Raw genomic sequence first — 20,752 nt, 5'->3', positions numbered from 1 at the left:
TTAAATTCTGTTAACCCATTTTCTCGTGGCTCGGCGTTGATATGGACTTAGCAACAAAAATACGAATTCATGAATATCTGTGTTATCATAGCCAGTACGGTAAAAATGTATAAGTCATAAATGGCCTGAAATTTAATTCTCTATAACTTTGGTTATGTAGTATTTATCGATACGACAACTAATAATATAAATATTTGAGAATTACATTTAAGCTGTCCCCTAAACTACCATTTCACTTAGCGTAAATAAAATTACTTATAGCTTAAATTGTAGTGGCTCATTCCCCGACTTTGCAAACCAATTTTCAATGAAATAAGACCACTAATAACGTAAATATTTAAAAATTAAATTTTAGGCCTTCCCCTAAACTGCCATTTCACTCAGCATGAATAAAATTATTCTTAGGCTAGATTGTAGCTACGTATTCCTCGACTCTGCATACCAATATTTATGAAGATAGGACTACTAAAAACATAAATAATTGAAAATTAAATTTTAGGCCCTCCCCTAAACTACCATTTCTATTAGCGTGAATAAAATTACTTATAGCCTAGATTGTAGCGACTTATTCCCTGACTTTGCATACCGATTTTCAATAAATTCTCTTTGGCCGTTTTGTCATGATGCGTGTACAGACAGACAGACAGACAGACAGACAGACAGACAGAAATTACGGAAAAATAAAAAATGCATTTCCTGGTTACAGAAATACCATTCTTTCCAAATTCTGAGTAATGTACAGACAAAACTCTTATTTTATATATATAGAAGTCCATTGGCTCCACGAATTCTTGATATTTGTGCCCAACTGGAATCCCTTGCAGCATAGTGATTTGCAGCCGAATTGTCATCTACCTGAAGAGCTGTGAACTGCCTCTGAAGGTCATTCACCACCTCACCTGTAGTTTCATTCTCTTCCTTGCATAATATGATAGGAAACCTTTCCAAGGAAAAAAAAAAAAAAAAAAATGGAAGAAAGCTGTGCACTTTAAATTTTGTCTAACCTAGCAACTTGAACATGCTTTAACACATCATCCTTGAGTGGAATATTGCTGATGATGTAGTCACAGGCAGTACAAAAGTAGTTTCTCACTGATGAAAAGGAAAGGGATTTATCTGTATCCTGGAGAACATTCACTATGTTGAAGTCTGAATGCCAATAACTAACTCATCATCACTTAAATAGTGTCTTCCACCATGTGCAATATTAATATCACACCCTCATACCATGCAAAAGGCAAATTTTTCTCCCATTCTTCATTTTAGTATGTAAGGAAAATCAACAGAATATGATTCTTTAACCCCTCAGCGCCAACCTCTATACGTTGTATAGACCCTCTTTTCTTCCGTAGCCGCCGACCTCTATACGTGGTATAGACCCATGCATGGTTTCGCATTTACGGCTATAGCGCGGAGAGTTTTGGAGTTATGGATTTGCAAATTGTTTTGTTTCCAAGAAGAAATGTTGGGGTTTATCAGTGTTGTAAAATAAGAATGAGGATCGTTACAATGTAGTTGTTTTTGTAAGGGTAAATATTTGTCAAGTAAGTCTGAGCACTAGTAGTCTCTGCCTGTTTACTTCATTCTTTCCCACAGAATACAATAAAGAAATGATGATATGAGAAGTTTGTCTTTTCGAGTGATCTTCTTTGCTCTATTTGTACATTGAGAGTGCAAAATATTTATCATATTGTCTTTATTTCTCGGCTTGTAATATTTTCGTAACTCTCCACGAGCGCTCTGTGTAGGCATCAGTTAGTGCTGCTTTCTGTCATACGATACGAGAACCAGTTGTTCATGGTATATATCTCGCTTGAAAGACGATGTCTCGACCTTTTATCTGATATATGTATCGAGATGGTTTGTTTCGTCATGAATGTTATTCCCCTCATTCCGTTTCGTCCTGCTGCTTTTGGCCTCGCTGCAGCTTCATCAGTCCGTGTGATGCGCCGTGCTCAGCCGTGGTTTGACTGACAGTAATGTGCTTGAAATATTGTATAATTTAGATGAGAGTTTACTCGGAAGTAGTAGTGACAGTATTAGTAGCAGTGATAATTAAATAAATGATGCGGCTGTGGTGGATGCAGTGGTAAATGATGAGAGTGACGATCAGGAGGAACCAGTACTTGGAAATTTCGTGTAGGAGACTATTGATAATTATACAGGTCAAAGGGAAGTTTTCAACAGTGAATTCGGATTCCTAAATTCTCTAATAATAACCAAACAAGTCACAGGGACAAACACTGAGCAGTTAGGCCTATCTTATCGGGTTCAGCTGGAGGAAGGTTTGCCGGCGCGCATCAGATAATACAGTTCCAAGGTTGCAGGAAAGACATATTATCATGAAATTATCACACAAGGGTGAGAAATACAAACCTCAGAGACGTATCGTGTGTTCAAAACACGGAGAAAAGACAACGTCGGTGTACTGCTACCAGGAGTGTGACGTGGGTCTCTGTCTCGAAGTGTGCTTCGAACTCTTTATCACATGAAACTAAATTACTAAGGTAATGTGAAATAATTATGTCATTATCTGCATGTACATAGTTCTATCATAAGGAATTCAAAATTTTGTGAATATCGGGCTACTCTTATACTTGTAGTAACGTTTTAAGTGAATCAATGTATTTCAGTCGCGCGTAGTTGAAATCTCATCCGGCTCCTAAAATGGTTGCGATGCTGAGGGGTTAAATGTCTGAAAGTACTGTTTCTTATTGGATTTATTCGTGATAATCTACAATAGGAATATAGCGTATGAACATTTCCAAGAATAAACCGAAACATCGAAAGGAACCTGGACCACTGAACGTCACAGAAAATTACAACATAAACACTGAAGGCAGTCAAACACTTCATTAAAACTTGTCAAAGCACACAAAGTCTTAAACCATTTAATGAACACGATGCCAACCTTGTGAACAAGGAATATGCACATGGTAAAAAAACGTACACACACGTGAATGTAGTTCTTCTTCTTTATAATTTAATGGGCTTCGTTAATAGCAGTATACATAGTCGCTGGAACGAATGTAATTAGACAACGGACACAGGAAACTGTGAAGCACGCATTATAACACAAAAACTCAAACACTTCATTAAAATATGTCAGAACCTTAAAAGGCCAAAACACTGAAGGAACGCCAACTTTGTGAACAAAGAACAGCACTCATGTGGTCAAAGAATATGAGTTAAATCACAACAAGTGAAAGGAGCAGAGCCTGTCGACACCTAAGATTCACACGGAAGAATTGTTATCCTGGCTTTAAATTCAATTCCAATAATGACACAAACATCACACGGTTAAAAATATCAAATACCTACCAAGGTGCATGGTTAGTGCATACCCTAGAGGCCACTGCGTAGGCTACATGGAGCCACCGGCAGTAGAAAATTTATAATGTCCAGTAATGGACCAACTATATTGGTATTATAAATTTACTCATTCGCAACAAATATTTCAGGTTCCCTGTGGGAATCAACATCCTTTTTATCTGATGGCCAGACAGGCATCAATTCTGAAAATGAGACAAAGTCTCTCATAGTGCATTGGCACTGCCAGTGGCTCCAAGTAACCTACGTAATGGCCTCCACGGTATGCACTAGCCATGCGTCTTGGTAGGTGTGCTATTTACCAACTGATGCGCCCAACTTAGCACACTGGGGTGAAACGCTGGCAGCCAGGAATGAGTTAGCTGAAAAATTTATTATGTCCAATAACGGAGTATACCAGGTTCAATGCAGAAGTCCGCAGAGTTGTTGCAGATTATCCCCACCCGATTCTGCGAAGTTTTTGAATGGCATTATTCCTTGTTCTCAGTTTAGTGGCTGTTTTTGTGAGATATGATTTATAAGACAAGGTTTTATCTAGTGTGACACCCAAAAAGACACTGGGTTTGTTGATTGGCTTGTAAAGGTACATTGCTTTTTAGCGAAGTGATAAAATATTTTTGACGATCCAGCCAGCCTTCATCTTATCTTTCCCTGTTCTTACCTTGCTGTGTGTGCTTTTTATTTTTCTATTGTTTGTTCCCTTTCCCTTGCTAACATGTGTCTGCTGTGTCTAGAATGATGAAGGAGCTCCTCTGATGTGCATCAGTGAGGGAGGAGTTTGGGAACTGCAAGGAGTTCTGAGCTACCACAGCAATTGCGGTCGAGGATATCATCCGTCCATCTTCAGCTCCATCACCGCTGTCCGGAGCTGGGTGGAGAAAACGGTCGGCAGTCGCTTCGAGCGCAAGTCGACATACAACGTCCGTCGCAGGAGGTGAAATGCTCGTCTTAACGTATGACTATTACAGCCCCTTAGGCGTCGCAAAAATAAAACCATGTTAATCGTTCCAGTTTGTTCAAACTAAGTATCGAGAAATCTGAAATGTATTGTAGAAAGGCAGGGTTTTAAACAGTCAACTGGGTTAACATCATGATTTCTGTTGGTTCTGAATCAGTGCCTTAATCTTCTGGTCTACACTCGTAAGTTTAGCTTAACATTTCTTACCTCTTCATACCTAAAATTGATTTTTCTTTGTGCCTTGTGATTTAACCCTGCAATTCTACAAAACAACACAAAGGAGCGAACAGGATAAAGACTTTTATATTGGATAGCCTCTCTTTTTGAGACAACTTGTTGGAAAACAGTTCCAAAGGACGTCTTAAGAAAATTGAATGTCCTGTGATATAAAAGCCAGGCTCTTCCTCTGTCTGTGTGTATTATCTGGTGAGTGAATGTGAAGTTACGGAGGTATCGATATTAGCGAATGAACTTTTCATAGGATGGTGCCAAATACTGTTAAAACGTTAAAAAACATTTTAAAATGCCTGGCTGTTCAAACAATGGATCATACCTAGTTGTCCTCACAGAGAATATGAATTTGCAGAAGTGCATTTTAATCCTGAGAGAATATTTTTGCAGAATTGTAGATGGTGCTTAAGATGACTGTTATAAGCTGGAAGGAATTTGTGTATACCGTTAATATATATCAACACCTAAGAATAGAAACTTCGTCAGATTATTTCCTCAAATCGAGACATTTGGACCTCGTATGTCAAGCGATTCAATACGAAACAAAGAAAAACTTCATTGTGCCGCCCTCCAGTGACCAGTTAGTAAGCCACGTATGTCTGAGTAAACAGAATTTAGTGTGAAATACTTATTGTGCCACTAATAATGATTCAACTTTTCAAATTTAGTTGTCTGTAATAATGTTTACCAATATATATTCAAATAAAACAACTTATGAAAGATCAAGTTGTCAAACTACCTGTTGCAATCACCTAAATTAAGTAATATTTTCAGAGAGTTTTTTTTTTTTTTTTTCCATGTAATATTAGTTACACTAGAGTCTCTGAAAATGTATTAAAATATTATGAAAAATTTGTAAACCTTAACCATGAAAGTATAAAAGTCTTGTATGTCCAATAACAGACATATTAAGTAGACATTTACAGTTTTAAGCTTCTACCGTACAGTTGGTTAAATCGGACTTACGAAGTTTTCATTATTTGGTGTTGATATATTAATCTTATCTTCATTGATAAATACTGTTGTTTTGTACTTCATTGATGAATTGAATTGATGTTGAAATACACAGTTTCATTTTCAGAGGTAGAGATTGGTCCTATTACAACAATCTTATATATTGTTAATGCAACTAAACAAGTATTTGTTTAATCCAGACAGAAGCCATTCATGTAGCTTTAAGACCATGATAATGACAATTGTTTAATTTTCTTTTTACGTCCCTTCTTAGAAGTTTACAACTAACAAGAATGTAACATGGTTCTTCACTCCACATGATGCTCTTGAATGGCTCTGGAGTATACAGGCAACGAGTTTTGCACCGCTGTAATCGGCAGCAAACATTCAGTTCAGTGATGCATCGTTTATGTATTGAAGCTCATCCATAGAATCCTCCCGATGAATAGTGCACGTACTGGCATCACTTCCGTTTGCCAATTCCCTGGCGTTTCCATTTTACCATTACATCTCACTGTTGTATGTGTATCTGAAACTTGCCAGAAATCTCATGGATGGAATGACCAAATGAGTGGGCATTGATAATTATGCAACTGTCAGCCTCACTTAGCTCGTCATACATCCATTTTGAACGCTGTTGCTAGTAAACATTTCTGCCGAGAGCTTGTGGCCTTGTATAGGCTCGCAGTATGCTTGAGTGACGGATGGGATTGGTCTGCTTTCCTTTCAATGGGTTTCTGGTCATTAATGACAATGAAGTGCAAATGCTGGTGGAAAAATGACTGGGTTTTGAATTGCAATTTTGTAATAGACAACGTCTTCATAAATATTGTCTTGATGGATGAACACATATTATTGTTTTAATTGTGAATCAGAAGACTGTAAGACTATGTCCTTGTGTATAAAGCAAAACCAGATCCTAGGAATTTCACCTGAAAAGACAATCTTTGTAATATATAAATGACAGTACTTCTTGGTCATGTTTCTTTAAATGTGATAGACAAATGTTGATACTGCAGAATTTCAACTTGACTTGAGCTTCTCTTAAAGAAAAGAATGAGACTGAAGAGATTATAGGTGTGAGAATGGATAAAATGGAATGTGTGGGTTATAGTGAATGACACAGAAATAGTTTGTCGACTGCTGTAGAGACAATTTAACATGCATTTTTGCTCAGGCTTACTTTAAATGTAAATATTGTAATTATTATATTTTGTAGAATGTTTAATCAACAATCTATAATGTTTTATATACCGTATATATACATATATATATTTTTAGAAGTAAAATTCACTGGTATATTCTTGAAAATATACCAAGCTCCTGTCGGCAAATAAGTACTTAATGAGATGTGAAAGTGTATATCTGAAATAACATTCTTACTTTAGATCTTAATAATCTTAGGTCTGATGTCAATCTGAAACTATTTTGTTCAAGAGGTAACATAGGTAGAAGGAAAGGAAGCTCATAAGTTTGTATTGTTTCTATCAAATATAATTTAAGAAGAACTTTTTTTTTTTAGCTTTATTTTGAAATTTTCATCTCTCCTTGTTTACCAATTCAACAAAACAGTTTCCGAGTTCAGAACCACTCATTTAAGGTTAAGTAACTTCTTTTAACACAAGCAATACCATTCTTCCTATATAGAGATACTTTTGCATATTATAATTGTATATTTTTTTTATTTGTAAGACTGTAATATTGAATATAAGAATGAATCTGTAAAGTTTTGACTTTAAAGATCAAATATCAGGTTATTAAATACTGTATTCAGATTATACTTATTTTTTATATGAAATTCCTGGAGCATTTGGAGGTTGCCATGATGACATTAAAGAACCAGTACCGAACTTAAATGTTTTTTTTTTTTACTAGGTGTGTGATGCTGATTGACCAAAGCACTGTTCTTAAGAGCTTCTATATAAAGAAAAATTTAGTATTGTCCAAATTTCCTCCAAAGCATAGAGTAGGAACAATTTTTAGCAGTAAAATTTAGATCTATTATTTCAAAGTGGGATTCACTTTAATATAAAGATATAATTTTATGTTAAATAGAAACAAACACCTGGTATTAGATCTTAAATGTTAAAATGATAATATTACTACTATTAATACAATCTTGCCCTTCAAAGTGCAGCTATTCTGTTTTGTACATTATTGTGATATTTTAAAGGATAGAATCGAATAATAACCTTCGATTAATATTTAGTTTATGCTTCAGTGGAAATATTCTAAACCAAAATGTATTACTATGTTTTAAGAATTCTTTTGGTGACCTGGTATTTGGATAGTGAATATGTAATTCCACAACTACTTGGAGGGAATACCGATAGGGGAGGAGGAATCCAAAAGGGATAGCATCAAAGTGATAGTATTGTATTGCAGTGCCATTCAGTATTTCATACAGAATTTACAGGCTAAAAATGAGCTTATATACAGTAAAACTTGGATAATTTGAACCTCAAGGGAACATTAAAAAAAAAAAAAAAATTGAATCATCCACAAATTCGAACTAAACAAAAAAGTTACAAAAATAACTCCAACATTACATTTTACAAAAGAAATTTTGTCTTTGACATTATTAGCATATACATACATAGTTTACAATCTACTTTATTTGTTTATAGATACCGTACAGTATTTAGACATTAGTTAGGTGCTGAATATACTGTACGTATTAATCTTAGGGTCGTTAGAAATCACATTTGCTCTTTGTCAAAAAAGTCAGAGATCATAGCTTGCTTTCTTGATTAAATTCTCTCTCTCACACCAAAAACAGATTTAAAAGAAATTTTGTTCTGTTCCTTGAAACCATCCAGCCATATTGTGCTGGCTTTGAAATAATGTTTCCCCAATACAAAGGCAAACTGTTCAGCCTTTCCTCGTAAAATAGTGTCACCGATCAGAATTTTCTTGTCTCGTGCCTCTCTGAACCATTTTAAAACACAGTTGTCTAAATCTGGGTTGTCCAGTTCTCTTGTCCTTTCCCAGCTTTTCCAACTGATGGTTCCACTGCTCAAAATTTTTGTCTTTATTTTTCAAATAAATCGATAGCGGATTTTCCAAACTCCTTAGCAGTTTCAGATTTCTTTTTTAGAACCATTTCCACTTCCCTAATCACTGCCACCTTTTCTGCTAAAGTTAATGATTTGTATGCCTTAGGTTTTGACAAGGATATTGTGACATGATGCACACTTAACAAAAGATCCAGCAGAAATCTCAAACAATGCAGTCCCTCATAACGGTGCCGTAATCATTAAGCATACTCAACTGCTTGACGCATCCTTTAGACCATTCCAACACAGTGTAGACTACTGTTGAGAAAACGAGTTGTGAAATACAATCATTGAGGTAAAACGACAGACAAAATGCTAGGGACCAAGCAAAATATTTGAATTAAAGACAATTTTGAATTATAGAAGTTTGAATTATCCAAGTTCCACTTATTTACAATTACAAAACTCTCCTATTGTACAGCAACCCCTGATTCATCATTCTCATCCTCCTGTCCCCTCATCCAGCTCCTGCCAGGTCGGGGCAATTATAGCATTTCCCCATCTTCCTCTCTCCTTCCACCATCCCTCTTCTTCTTGCATTCCTCTTTATTGAATCAATCCTAGGTCTCCCTCTTGCTCTCTCTTTCTCTCAAACTTCATCTCCATCATCTGTTTTGGTATTCTTTTCTCCTTGATCCTATTTACATGTCCAAACCATCTTAGTTTACTCCTATCAATTCTCTCATTTAGGTTTTCCATTCTGCCCTCCTGTCTCACATCTTTGTTTCTCAATCTGTCTTTCCTATTATACTTCTTATGTATTTCATTTTGCTGGCTTTAATTCTACTCTCCTCCCCACTTGTTACTGTCCAGGTCTCAGTCGCATTAAGTCAGCGTGGCTATATAATATATCTCTCTACACTTCCTTGGTACATCCATATTCCAGACAAGGTTTCTTACACTCTGGTAGAATGCATTGCCCTGTTGCACCCTCTCGCTAATCTCCAAGTCCAGCCTTGTATTCTGCATTAATTCACTCCCTAGGTATTTGAAACTGTCCACAATTTCAAGGCCTTGAGCACCGATTTTCACAATGCCTTTCCCTTGTCTTTCTTCTCTTGATATCAGGGTCTTGCTTTTCTCTGCGCTGATTTTTATACCATGCTTCCCATTTTTCTCGTTTAGTGCATCAAAGTTGTTCTTGTACTTCTTTGCTGTTCATTTCCTGGACCATAATATCATCTGCAAATAGTAATAAATTCATTAGTACAGATATTCTCCTTGATAAATTTTAATAGAGTATTTAGCGAATGCACATTGGTTTAGAATTTCCCTTCTATGTCTTGAAAGCAGTGTTATAAATTTTTTTGTTCATTATGAATATACTTTATATGTTATGAGATGAATATTTCTTTCATTGGTTTCTTACTATGTGAAATTGTGTTTGTTGAATTAATTATAAATTTTATGTTGCTAGGGAATGTAGGTGTAGGCTGAAACGAACTTATCAAATTCCGTCCAAGTAAAATAATGTACAGTAGCTAAAACTAAATGTTTCACCTACATATAATTTTGCTTTCTATGAAAATTGTACTTCATTCTTATATCATGTATTTCCAGAACATGAAACATGTTTGTATGTTTCTGACAGTTTCCTCTCTTGCTGTATGTAATTTGCTAGTCAAAAGCATGACAGATCTTTGCAAAACAAAAGATTGGTTTTTGAAAATATTCTTCCATATTCTGTGTTTCAAATGAATAATATACTATTTTTCCTAGAATTGAATATTTACTGCAACCTCACCATATTAAAAAATGGGTTTCATCTGGTGGCTTTCAAAGAAAAATACACTTAAAATAAATTCATTATTATGGGAATTTCCTGAACATTTTACACGAAACAGTAGACGAATCAAAAGTCACGTTACGCAAGGGATTGTAGTACGTTATCAATGTGTGCACCTTGAACATCAACGCATAATCGTAAGCAACATTTCCAGTTTCCAGAACCTTTTAAAGAATGTCAGCATGATTATGTCTGTATAGTGTACCCCCTTCAAATCTTTACCGACAAGGAAATTGCATGAAGTTCCTTCAGGATCATGATGAAACTTTTACATACTTCTACAATCGTAAACAGTGTTGTATAAAATTCTCACCCTGACACCTGGATGATAGAAATTTATGTTTCTGAGTTGCTAACCAGATAAATTTTACTTTCGATCAGTGTTTTCCCTAGGACCTTCTTAATGGGCGCACCGCCCTACCGTTTTCTCAGACCGCCCGGCTAACATGAACTAGGTATGTGCTAGTTACATAATACTGATACATATTTGTGTCATTGGGTGCTCCAAATTATTATGTAAATACTGTAAAACTGGTCATTTAAATGATAAATCATTATTGTCAGCATAATTGCATCAATTACATCAGAGTTCAGATCTTTAGCTTGGCTACAACGTAGTGTCGTGCGCAAGTGGTGTCTGAATCAGCAGGAATCACATGCGAGCACTCTATTCCGCATGACGTCACAAACCCGTATGGCAGTCCACATGTCCACAGCAACCAAGTGGTAGGCCTAAGCCCGATGTTAGATGATTATGAAGCATGATTATGTCTTGTTCATGATGATAACACTAAAATAGTTCAATTTTGAAGTTAATGTTTACCTGTCTGATATTGTTGTTAATTCTCTGAGGAGAATAAATAGAAATTTTTTCATATTCTTTTTTATGTAGTATTCCCCACCTGGCTACTCATTCCTGTCACCAGGCTGATGAAAATTTTTGGGGAGAACTTCTCTTTGGATTTTGTGGCAAAATTGTTTTCAAATGACACAAGTTATAGAAGAAACTTATTTACTCCTACATATTAAATACTAGGTAAGGTACCCGTTCTTCATACAGATTTATGAGCAAGGATTTAAGTGGTTAAGTGGTAGACTTCAGGTATATGTGTGTCTTACAACATGCTCTTGTTGACAATATTTACAACCTTCTCATTGGATACAACCCCTTCCCAGCATCAACCGCTTATAATAAGGCTAAAGGGACTAATAAATATGGATCAGATAGCTGACAAAACTACTTTAACCTGTTGACGAATGCACCTAAGGACAGTCAATAGAGCGCGCACAGCATTTGCCATTTGATCCCATATGAGAGAGCACGGCATTTGCCGTTTTAGGCTAGTACTAAGAACTTAATTGCTTACTAAGGTTATATGATAGCTGGTGGCATTTTTTGGAAATTTTTCAGTTATTCTAATAGTGTTGCCGTACAAATCCTACTTCGGTATGGAGGTGGTCTGTGACGGAAACGCTTATACTTCCTACGGTGTAAGAGTTTGGCGCGCCATTAGCCTACAAGTTACAGCAGTGTTATGATTGCCACCGATGTGGATAGTTGTTTGTGCTCTTCGTAGCTATGAATATTTTTGATTCTCGTAAATATAACTGTGAATGTTTCTTTTTTTTGTAAATTACAAATGAAGGTGATATGTTAAAAACGTTTTGAAATGACAGTGTTTTCTCGATCCAAAATGTCTTTTCATGTGTCTCAAAGTTGTGATAAATAAGTTTATTGCAATTTAAAAAAAGAAATTCTTACTTCCCAGAGGTTGTTTACCGGTCAAATATGAACTCGGATGCGGCCGGCATAATTGCATGGCATATGCCGTGCGCACTCATCAAAAGGTTAAAGGTGAACTTGATGTTCCCTCCGGACCATGATAATGGTCTGTTGCAATGCAGTGCTTAAAACAAACTATTTCTTGCACGTAATAAATATGCCGTCTTCACATCCTCAGAATAAACAGTTTCTACTTGCTTGGAGTTGATTTCCAGTACATTTTCAAACAAGACTTTTTTGTAAGTGGTTTAAATAAAAACAGGTAGTGCCTCCATGGCTCAGGCGGTAGCGTGCCAGCCTCTCACTACTGTGTTCCGTTATTCAAATCCCAGACACTCAGTGTAGGATTTGTGCTGGACAAAGTGGAGGCAGGACAGGTTTTTCTTTGGGTACTCCAGTTTTCCCTGTCATCTTTCATTCCAGCAACACACTCCTATATAATTTCATTTTATCAATCAGTCATTAATCATTGCTGCAGAGGAGTGCAACAGGCTTTAGCAATTGGCACGTTCCTATCCTCCCCGCTAGATGGGGGCTTCATTCACTCCATTCCCGATCCAGTTAGAACTGGAAACAGGCTGAGGATTTTCATTTTCATTCTGTCCAAGGATACTTTAACATAGGGACATATTTAAAAGAGCTTAAATGGTTATAAATAAAGCTATGCAGAGTTCTGTTGAGAAGGTTATGAGCATCGCCCTTGCAACTTTATACTCGTCTAGTCTTCTAGCAGAGTTTATACTGACAAAAAAAAATATAAACCCAGTTGTTGACAACATTTCATCGCCGCTCTACCCTTATTTCTAATTCATATATCCTCTTACAACTGTGAGAGTTTCATCAAAATCCTGATGAGGAACTTCATGCATTTTCTTTGTGATTAAATTGAACTGCCTTTAACACATTGGTGTGGCCATATTTGAATATGCTACCTGAAAAAAGTTGCAGGTTTTTATAAAGTTTTTAATTTTTTTTCACTGCTAGGGAAAGCAATGATGGTAGTAACTGTTGTAATATTTAGAAGAACCACACTTTTCTCTACATTAAAATGAGTTTTAATTATCATAACAGGGCAGCAAGTTTTTAACATAAATTTATGAAGATAAGTTTTGCCAAAAAAAAAAAATTCTGATGCAGCTATGCATGCCAATAAGATTAATATTTTGAAATTCAACAGTTATTGAGGACCCATCTACTTTTACACACTAATACAGATTCTAACCTAATTGGTCAATTGACATGGGTATCCTTTTTTATGACCAGTAATTTGTTTTCCGCTGTTTGACACTTGACACCGGGCTTTCATCAAGTTGCTGCAGGTTGTCATCTATTCACGGAAACAACCCAAAATTTTAGGGAGCACGATAAAACTATATCACAGAACCTACTTTACATCAATTTGAAATTAGCCCATTATCTAAGTTTACTTGCTTGAAATATCAGAATCATGTTCACCTGGTATGTAATTCTTATCTTCGCCCTTGTTTTCAGAACCCCCAGTCTTCCATAAGATCATCCAAATTTTGTACACTTGAATTACACTTGCTAAATATTCACAAAAATAAATACACGTTCCTCCTGTCCGCATGCACGTACTTTCTTGCTCATTTCACAGCTAAGAATAAACAATGACACAGCCTCAGGTTATGTACGAACGTGTCCATTTTGTCAGTGAAGAGCTCTCGACCTATGTTCATAACTAGTACATTTTATGCTTATAGAAGCATCCAACAGTATTCTGGTGAAGTCAAAACAGAGGCTACTATTTTTAGCACAGTTAAAACATGCACCCGTATTTTTCCGAGCTCCATCAGCAACAATGAAATAATGCACCTGTAGTTTCTACGGGTGACGTCTCCAATGTGCTAAGTAACTCCAAAGGTAGAAATTTATCGGTGTCCTGTCTGGAGACTGTGGTGGCCACTCAGCGATCCATGCAGCAGGAAACTGGATATTCAGCTATTTACGAACAATTGACCTGTAATGAGGAGGGGCACCATCCTACTGAAGCACGACAAGCAGATCACCTGCTGTGGTGTTGGTGACCCTTTGTGGTATGAGTTCCTTTGATGAAAAACAGACCAAACAGACTTTGTCCCCATATATCTTGCCACACCCTAGTTCTTCTCCCTTCCCTCCATTTTCAAAAGATCTATTCAAGGACGATCTGCTCATTCCCAACACTTCCAGCTTTGTTTGTTAAACTTTCTCATTAACATAACATAAGAAAAGTTTAAGGTTCTATGCAACTTAACGAGTAACTGAATCTATACAATATGAAGCCTTTTAACATGTTAGCATCATGGGGGTCTGATCAGACCAGCAGAATAGGTATTAAAGAAGAACTCTGCCAGTTCTACCAGGCTGGGATCAGCTAGGTAATTACAAATAGAAATGCATGTATTCTAGCGTGAAAATGATGAACTGCAGTGTCTTAAGACACTTTGCGATAAGGTGATGGCTTAATATTGTCACCCAATTGGTTTAGTGTGGTACATGACATTGCTTATTGGCCTGATCTGGTCTGCATATTATTTTACAAAGGTGAGATAAAGAATTCAAACAAATTATTTGACAATACCAACTGAAGAATTTATTTATTCTCATGCAGAAACATATACATATAAGGCACAGTTCAAACATTATATTATTTGTGACCAGAACTTGGCTACTTCCAGTGCATTTACTGTGGAGTAATAAAGGTCATCTCGAGTACAGGAGGCTGGACACAGTTTGGATTGCAGCAGATGTTTTACAGTCTTGAATTCTACACATTCACACTGAATATCATTCTTACCATAAATTAACATTTGATCTGCCCTCTCCAAATATCAATCTATTCACGGACTTCCAAGTCAGCCATTCCTCGTCATGGCCAGGAGGCAAAGTTTCCGAAATTCTACTCTGACCAGTGGGAAGGTAGGTCGTAGTCTTCCATAGTTGCAGCCTAGCTTTTTCGGTGGTGGTTCGAAGTTCCTTTGATGTGTGCACTGAACAATGAAAAATATTTGAACTAATGAATGAAACCTCCAAACACTGAGTGAAAGTATGCGTGAACAAACACCGACTACTGCATGCCGCCTGAAGTTCTCGTGGCAACAGCAACAGAAACTCTGTGACCAACAAGAGAAATAAAATCTTCCCATGAAAACGTAAATGAAGCCCCATGTCCAATTGTGTTAGCAGATCAAATTTAAATGCTTGTAATGACCAAAAGTAAGGGTGCCAACCCGATCAGTGCGGCAGTTGTGATGCTTTGTATTTTAACAATTTTTCTTTGTGTAGGGTGATAAAATAAGGAGTTATGGTATGATGTTTCAATTAAAATGGCACTTAAAGTGTGGGTGAGGATTTAGTCAACAGTTAAATAATATGTTGTGCAGGGAATAAATAAAACAACAACAAAGTGCCTGATCCAAACCTGGCTACTGACAACCTAGTCACATTCTCCCTAGCTATGCCAGGGTCCACTAATTAGGCATCCTGAGGTTGCCAGTTCCTTTATGCTGCACCTGTAACGAACAGCTCATCCAAGTGGTGACCACGGCCATTGTTACTTAACTTCAGAGATCTAACTAGGGTTGCCACCTGTCCCGTATTGTACGGGACATCCCATATTTGAGGTGAAAATTTCGCGTCCCGTATTGTGAACTGCTGTCCCGTTAAAATGAGCGTTTTGTCTTTTTTTTTTGTCTCAAAATATTTTAAAATACGTATTTGATTCGAGTGCCATTGAAGTTCAAAGTAGCTCCATTATTTTTCTCTTTTCGGAGCGTCAGAAGAAGGAAATCTCATGATGTCTCTCCATTTGCTGGTAAAGCTGATCATGTTGAGTTATTTACCTCGTCTTCCGCCGTGTACTTCTGTAGGTCTTCCGTTCCAATTTCTAATGTGATTGTTCATGCTATAAATCTACGTAAATTACGAAGTTATCAAAGTTCATTGAAGATGTCAGTGTTAATATGTCAGATGCATTGTACTGTTAAAAGGGTGTAAGTTAATTTCTTTTGCAAATTTCAATAATTATCTTATTCTCTTAATGAAACTAATTATAATCTAATTGAAATTGGTACCTAACGTTTGATTTTCTAGTATTAATGTCCCTTATTTTTGTGAAAAATCCCATATTTTTAAGTAAATGTCCCTTATTTCTTATATCAAACAGTGGCAACCCTAGATCTAACTGAATCCAGTGTTTTCAAATGGCATGTCAAAATTAGTTGAGAATTAAGCTGTCTCTAGGTTTATGCAATTTGATGTCAAGGTGGATACCATAACACTAAAAACTTTGTCCTACTGGATGTGGGTATTCATGCCTTAATGAATTTAAAAAACAGAGAATTCAGAAAATTGGGACCATTAGATTATGTACCTTATCTTCTTCCATACTCTATTCTTTTAACTTCCAATATCATATAACACGAGTGTGACAAATGTGAGTGATAGAGTGAACTTTGTAAACGTTATAGTTCTTGAGTGAATGATTATTTGTTTAAGCATTTCATAAACCATTGCCCATTTAGTTGAATTTGTTCTTCATCCAAATTATTATAATAATTTTTTGTTACAAAACAAAATTGTGTTACTTAATACACTAAAACCTCTCTATAACAGACACCTTTGGGACCGAAAAATGTCCGTTATGCAGGGGTGCCCGCTCGAGAAAGGGTATGAAACGGGTACCATTAAAAATAACCCATGTATTGTATGTGACCAAAAGCTCATGCAAATTAGAAGTACTGCACAGTGAACTGTAATTTGCTGTATTTACATAAGAAAGTCACTTTCTGAATCTCTCGAGTCAACCATTGGAGACTTTGAAATATACTTCTTCATTTTTCTGTTTCCAGTCTTCCGGGTTAGGTTGTGAATTAAGGACCTCCACAGTTTCCGCAGGACAAGAACCTCGGGAACTGCGCATCGCTTTTGGGGGACACCCTAACAGTTTCTGAGACCTCGACTAATTCTTAATCATGTTATAGGCTATTAGTACAACCGGCTCGCCATACTCAGGCATTTTATACCTAGTGCCAGGATTTTCTCAGGCTGTCCCTAACATGGAGTGCAGACACTGCTAGACGGACTTCTGTGGTATTACCTCCACCAAGGGACCATCAGCCCTCCCAAAAAGAGCCATTGGCCTCTTTAGATTGTTCTCATATTTATCCCCCAGTCCAGGGCTGCCTCTTCCACCATCTTCCTTTGTACAGAAGTCCACCTTCTCTGCCATCGAGGTCTTCACTCGTAACGCTGAGCTGGGACCCTTACCAGAGGTTCCACACCGAATCAGTATGCTATAGGACTCAGAGAGGCAGGGGAACCACTCCCTGGGTAGGGCTGCCTCTGAAGAGGGTCCCTACCTGGTACCTGAACTATCAAATCTCCAATAATTATGCTGTGAATTATTACGCTTTTGCTTGTATCATTGATCCTGACACAGGGACATTCTGACTTCTTATTTTACTGAACTACTCTAGTGTTGCCTTGTTAATAAGAACTCCACTACTGGTTTGAAACTGTTTCATCCGCTGTTCGTTGTCATTTAAATGCCATTCTTTCATTAAATGGTCTTGATTTTTCCCAATTTCTGCTGCCTGTGTCTTTCCAATTGGACAGTTTTTGCATACCACACTTCTTTCAAGTTTATGACAGTCTTTTATGCTTACCGTTTCTTTTAAACACTTCCTCGGAGCCCAGTTAAAATGCACCGACTAATGTAAAAATGTACCCATCAAAAGCCTAAGAGTCGATTTCAAAGTAACCTGACAGTGAAAGTGCGAATTCCAGTATTTTGAGCATTTCAGATAACAGAACTGGCACGGGTGAGAGCATAGATTACTGTTGCCTTCCAAGAATGTGTGCGATATGCAATTTTTTGAAGTACAGTTGTGCAAAAAGTAAGTGAATACAAAATCAGCACACACACACACAAATTTATTTTGGAAATGGCTAGGAGAGGTTTCATGGGAGTTTCTAATGGCTACGGTGTGTCTGCGTCCATACTAGAGAGTGACCATCTAAGAAGGGTAAATTATTTGTACACAACATGGGATTTAACCATGGATCCAGAAAATCGTCTGCTAAAGGAGGGGGTGGTGGAGGTGGTGCTTACCAGTCAGAGGTGTCCTTTAAGACAGGTTTTATTGTATACAAAATGTTCCAGGAAACATCAGTTTAAAAAAAACAAAACAATATTACTAGCAAGTCTTTGAGTAACCATCAGAAATGAATTGTTTTGAATGTTTTCTAACAAATTCTTCTCTTGGTAATTGACAAAGATAGGCAATGGCTTTCTTCAAGCAACACACATTTTTCTACAACTTTAATGTAGCAATTAAGAAGATGACTTTTTAAAAACTTAAGCTTAATTTCTCTTTTTTAACACCCGTTAAAGAACACACACAGTTCTTTTAGAGTGAATATAATTTTGTATATAAAGTGAACATAACTATCTCTCTATTTAAGCTGGAAAATTCCTCTTATAAATTAGTGATGTAAATATCAAAGGACTCAAATGTTCTGTTTCAAGGAGTCTGTCCAGTGGAATCAGCGAGTGCCAACATGACAGAATGAAAATAGTGCACACTTTTATTTTAACTGCATACTTCTGTAAGTAAATCACGTCTCTTGTTTCTACTTCGGTGAGGGTTTAAGATGTTTTCCCTTATAAACTGTATTTTATATATAGCAGAAGAAATGGTGCAATTCTGTTTGTGTATGTGCGAGTGAATTATTTTGTTTGTATGTATGTATGTATTATAATATATTTTTGTTTGTATGAGTATTAAGAAGGGGTTTTCATATGTTTTGTAAATCTATTATATTATTATTAAATGCCATTATGTTTCAATTATTAATAAATGTACATAATTATTATCCATGAAATCACTTATAGATGAAATCTTATCCTGAGTCTTACCCAATTTTCAAGAACCACACATCTCTTCCCTTTTATTCTTTGGTCTTTTACCCTAGTATCTTGGGCAGTCTTGAAATGATGGCAAGTAATACTAGAGGCAAATGGGTTAAGAATAAGTACATGTTCTTCAACTTTGCTGCAGCCTGGGCTGTTTTATGGGTACATATACGGCCAGGAAAGAAGAAGGTTAGGTAGGGTTAACTCTCCAAATCTATCCTGTTTTTCTTTCCCATCCTGCTTGCTTGATTCGCTGCAGGCTTCCCATCACATCCTGTTGTGAAACATGGGCTGTCCTTCCAATTCTGCCCGCTACTACACCATGCATTTCCTGCCCCACACAGGTGTTGCTTTGAGGCAAGGAGGGATCTGAATGTGATGATGTCGGCCTCAGTATTCGGGAGATGGAGAGGGGTTGATCCGCACTGTCAGTTGTCCTGAGAGTGGTTTTCTGTAGTTTTCCGTTCTCCTGCACTAAGGCAAATGCCATGACAATTCCTGGGATAGGCCACTGCCGCCAACCCTCTCATATTCTCTGCATATCTCCTTCTCTGATACAAATCTCCTGGCCTGAGAAATGGTGTCACCATCTAGGAAGCCTCCCTCCCCCTTCAAGGGAGGAATGAAAACATTTAGTAGCAGTAGTAATATTATTAGTAGTAGTAAAAGTGAAATGAATGATCAAAAATTCAATCATGAATCCACACTGGGCAGGTAAGTCCAGAGACACTAGTCATGGGGAGGAAAGGGCAAATGGAGAAATTGGAAATCAAGGAGAGGAAAATATTGAGGAAGATCATGCGTCCCAAATTCCAAAATAACAAACAAGTTTTTTATAGAAACTAATCCCTCTACGTAAAGTTGGAGAGACTCTCAGATACCATGAGGAAAAGGAGGATTGATTTCTATGGAAACATATTCCAAATGAATCCTGACAGATTAACTAAACAGGCTAAACCCAATTGGTTTAAGGAAGTTGAACAGGATCTGAGAGATCTCAAGATTACCAAACTCATGTTAAAGAATGGTACAGACAAAACTGTGACCAAAGACAAAACTAAGAGGTTCCAAGTTAAGAACAACACCAGAAAACCGATTCAGATATCAGAGGAGGAAAGGAGGAGGAGATAAGTTAGAATGAAGAACTACTGGGAGAAGAAAAGAGCACAAGCATCTAAGAAGTGATTGATCTGACGTACCCCAAGATGGATGATTCGAAATGAAGAAGAAGAAGAACCTTGATAATTCATCTAAGAAGTGATTGATCTGATGTACCCCAAGATGGATGATTCGAAATGAAGAACAAGAAGAACCTTGATAATTCAAAATCGGTTAATTCAAAATCCTGCCTAATTTGAAGCAGCTTTCATTCCCGGAAACATGAGGTCAAGTTTTGCATGTTATTTAAATTGTTTAATTCGAAATATGGATAATTCGTAATTTGAAGAACAATGTTGGTCCCATTACCTTTACATTTAAAAGAAGTATTATTTTGCAGAGTAGTTTAAATTCCAAATTCATCCACGTCATGACAGAACATGTCTTCCAGAATGTGCAGGGGTAGCTTTCCACACTTTCACTCACTTTGGTGTGTCTACAGTGTGCTTCATATTTGCTAAGTGAAATCACAATTCTTTTATATTCAGCGTTTTAAGGAACGCCACAATATCACGTAGCAGGCAGAGTGCGGAGAAGCAGAATCCGTGAACACTGGCGATGCTGACAATTGGTGAAAAAG

At 36.8% G+C, this 20,752-nt stretch overlaps 1 protein-coding gene across 1 annotated transcript in view; it reads left to right on the top strand.

Moving 5' to 3' along the window:
- Window positions 1–4,268, top strand: part of LOC137502984 (uncharacterized) — a 196,676-nt gene extending 192,408 nt beyond the window's left edge. Inside the window, exon 17 of the mRNA XM_068230277.1 lies at window positions 4,065–4,268. Within this exon, the coding sequence (XP_068086378.1) occupies window positions 4,065–4,268 (204 nt within the window). The remainder of the gene's footprint in view (window positions 1–4,064) is intronic.
- The last annotated feature ends 16,484 nt before the right edge of the window (window positions 4,269–20,752 follow it).

The sequence above is a fragment of the Anabrus simplex genome, chromosome 14, assembly GCF_040414725.1.
Source record: "Anabrus simplex isolate iqAnaSimp1 chromosome 14, ASM4041472v1, whole genome shotgun sequence".
NCBI classification, from domain to species: domain Eukaryota; kingdom Metazoa; phylum Arthropoda; class Insecta; order Orthoptera; family Tettigoniidae; genus Anabrus; species Anabrus simplex.
The sequence above is the reverse complement of the archived record's forward strand: the minus strand, read 5'-3'. Positions and strand labels throughout refer to the sequence as shown.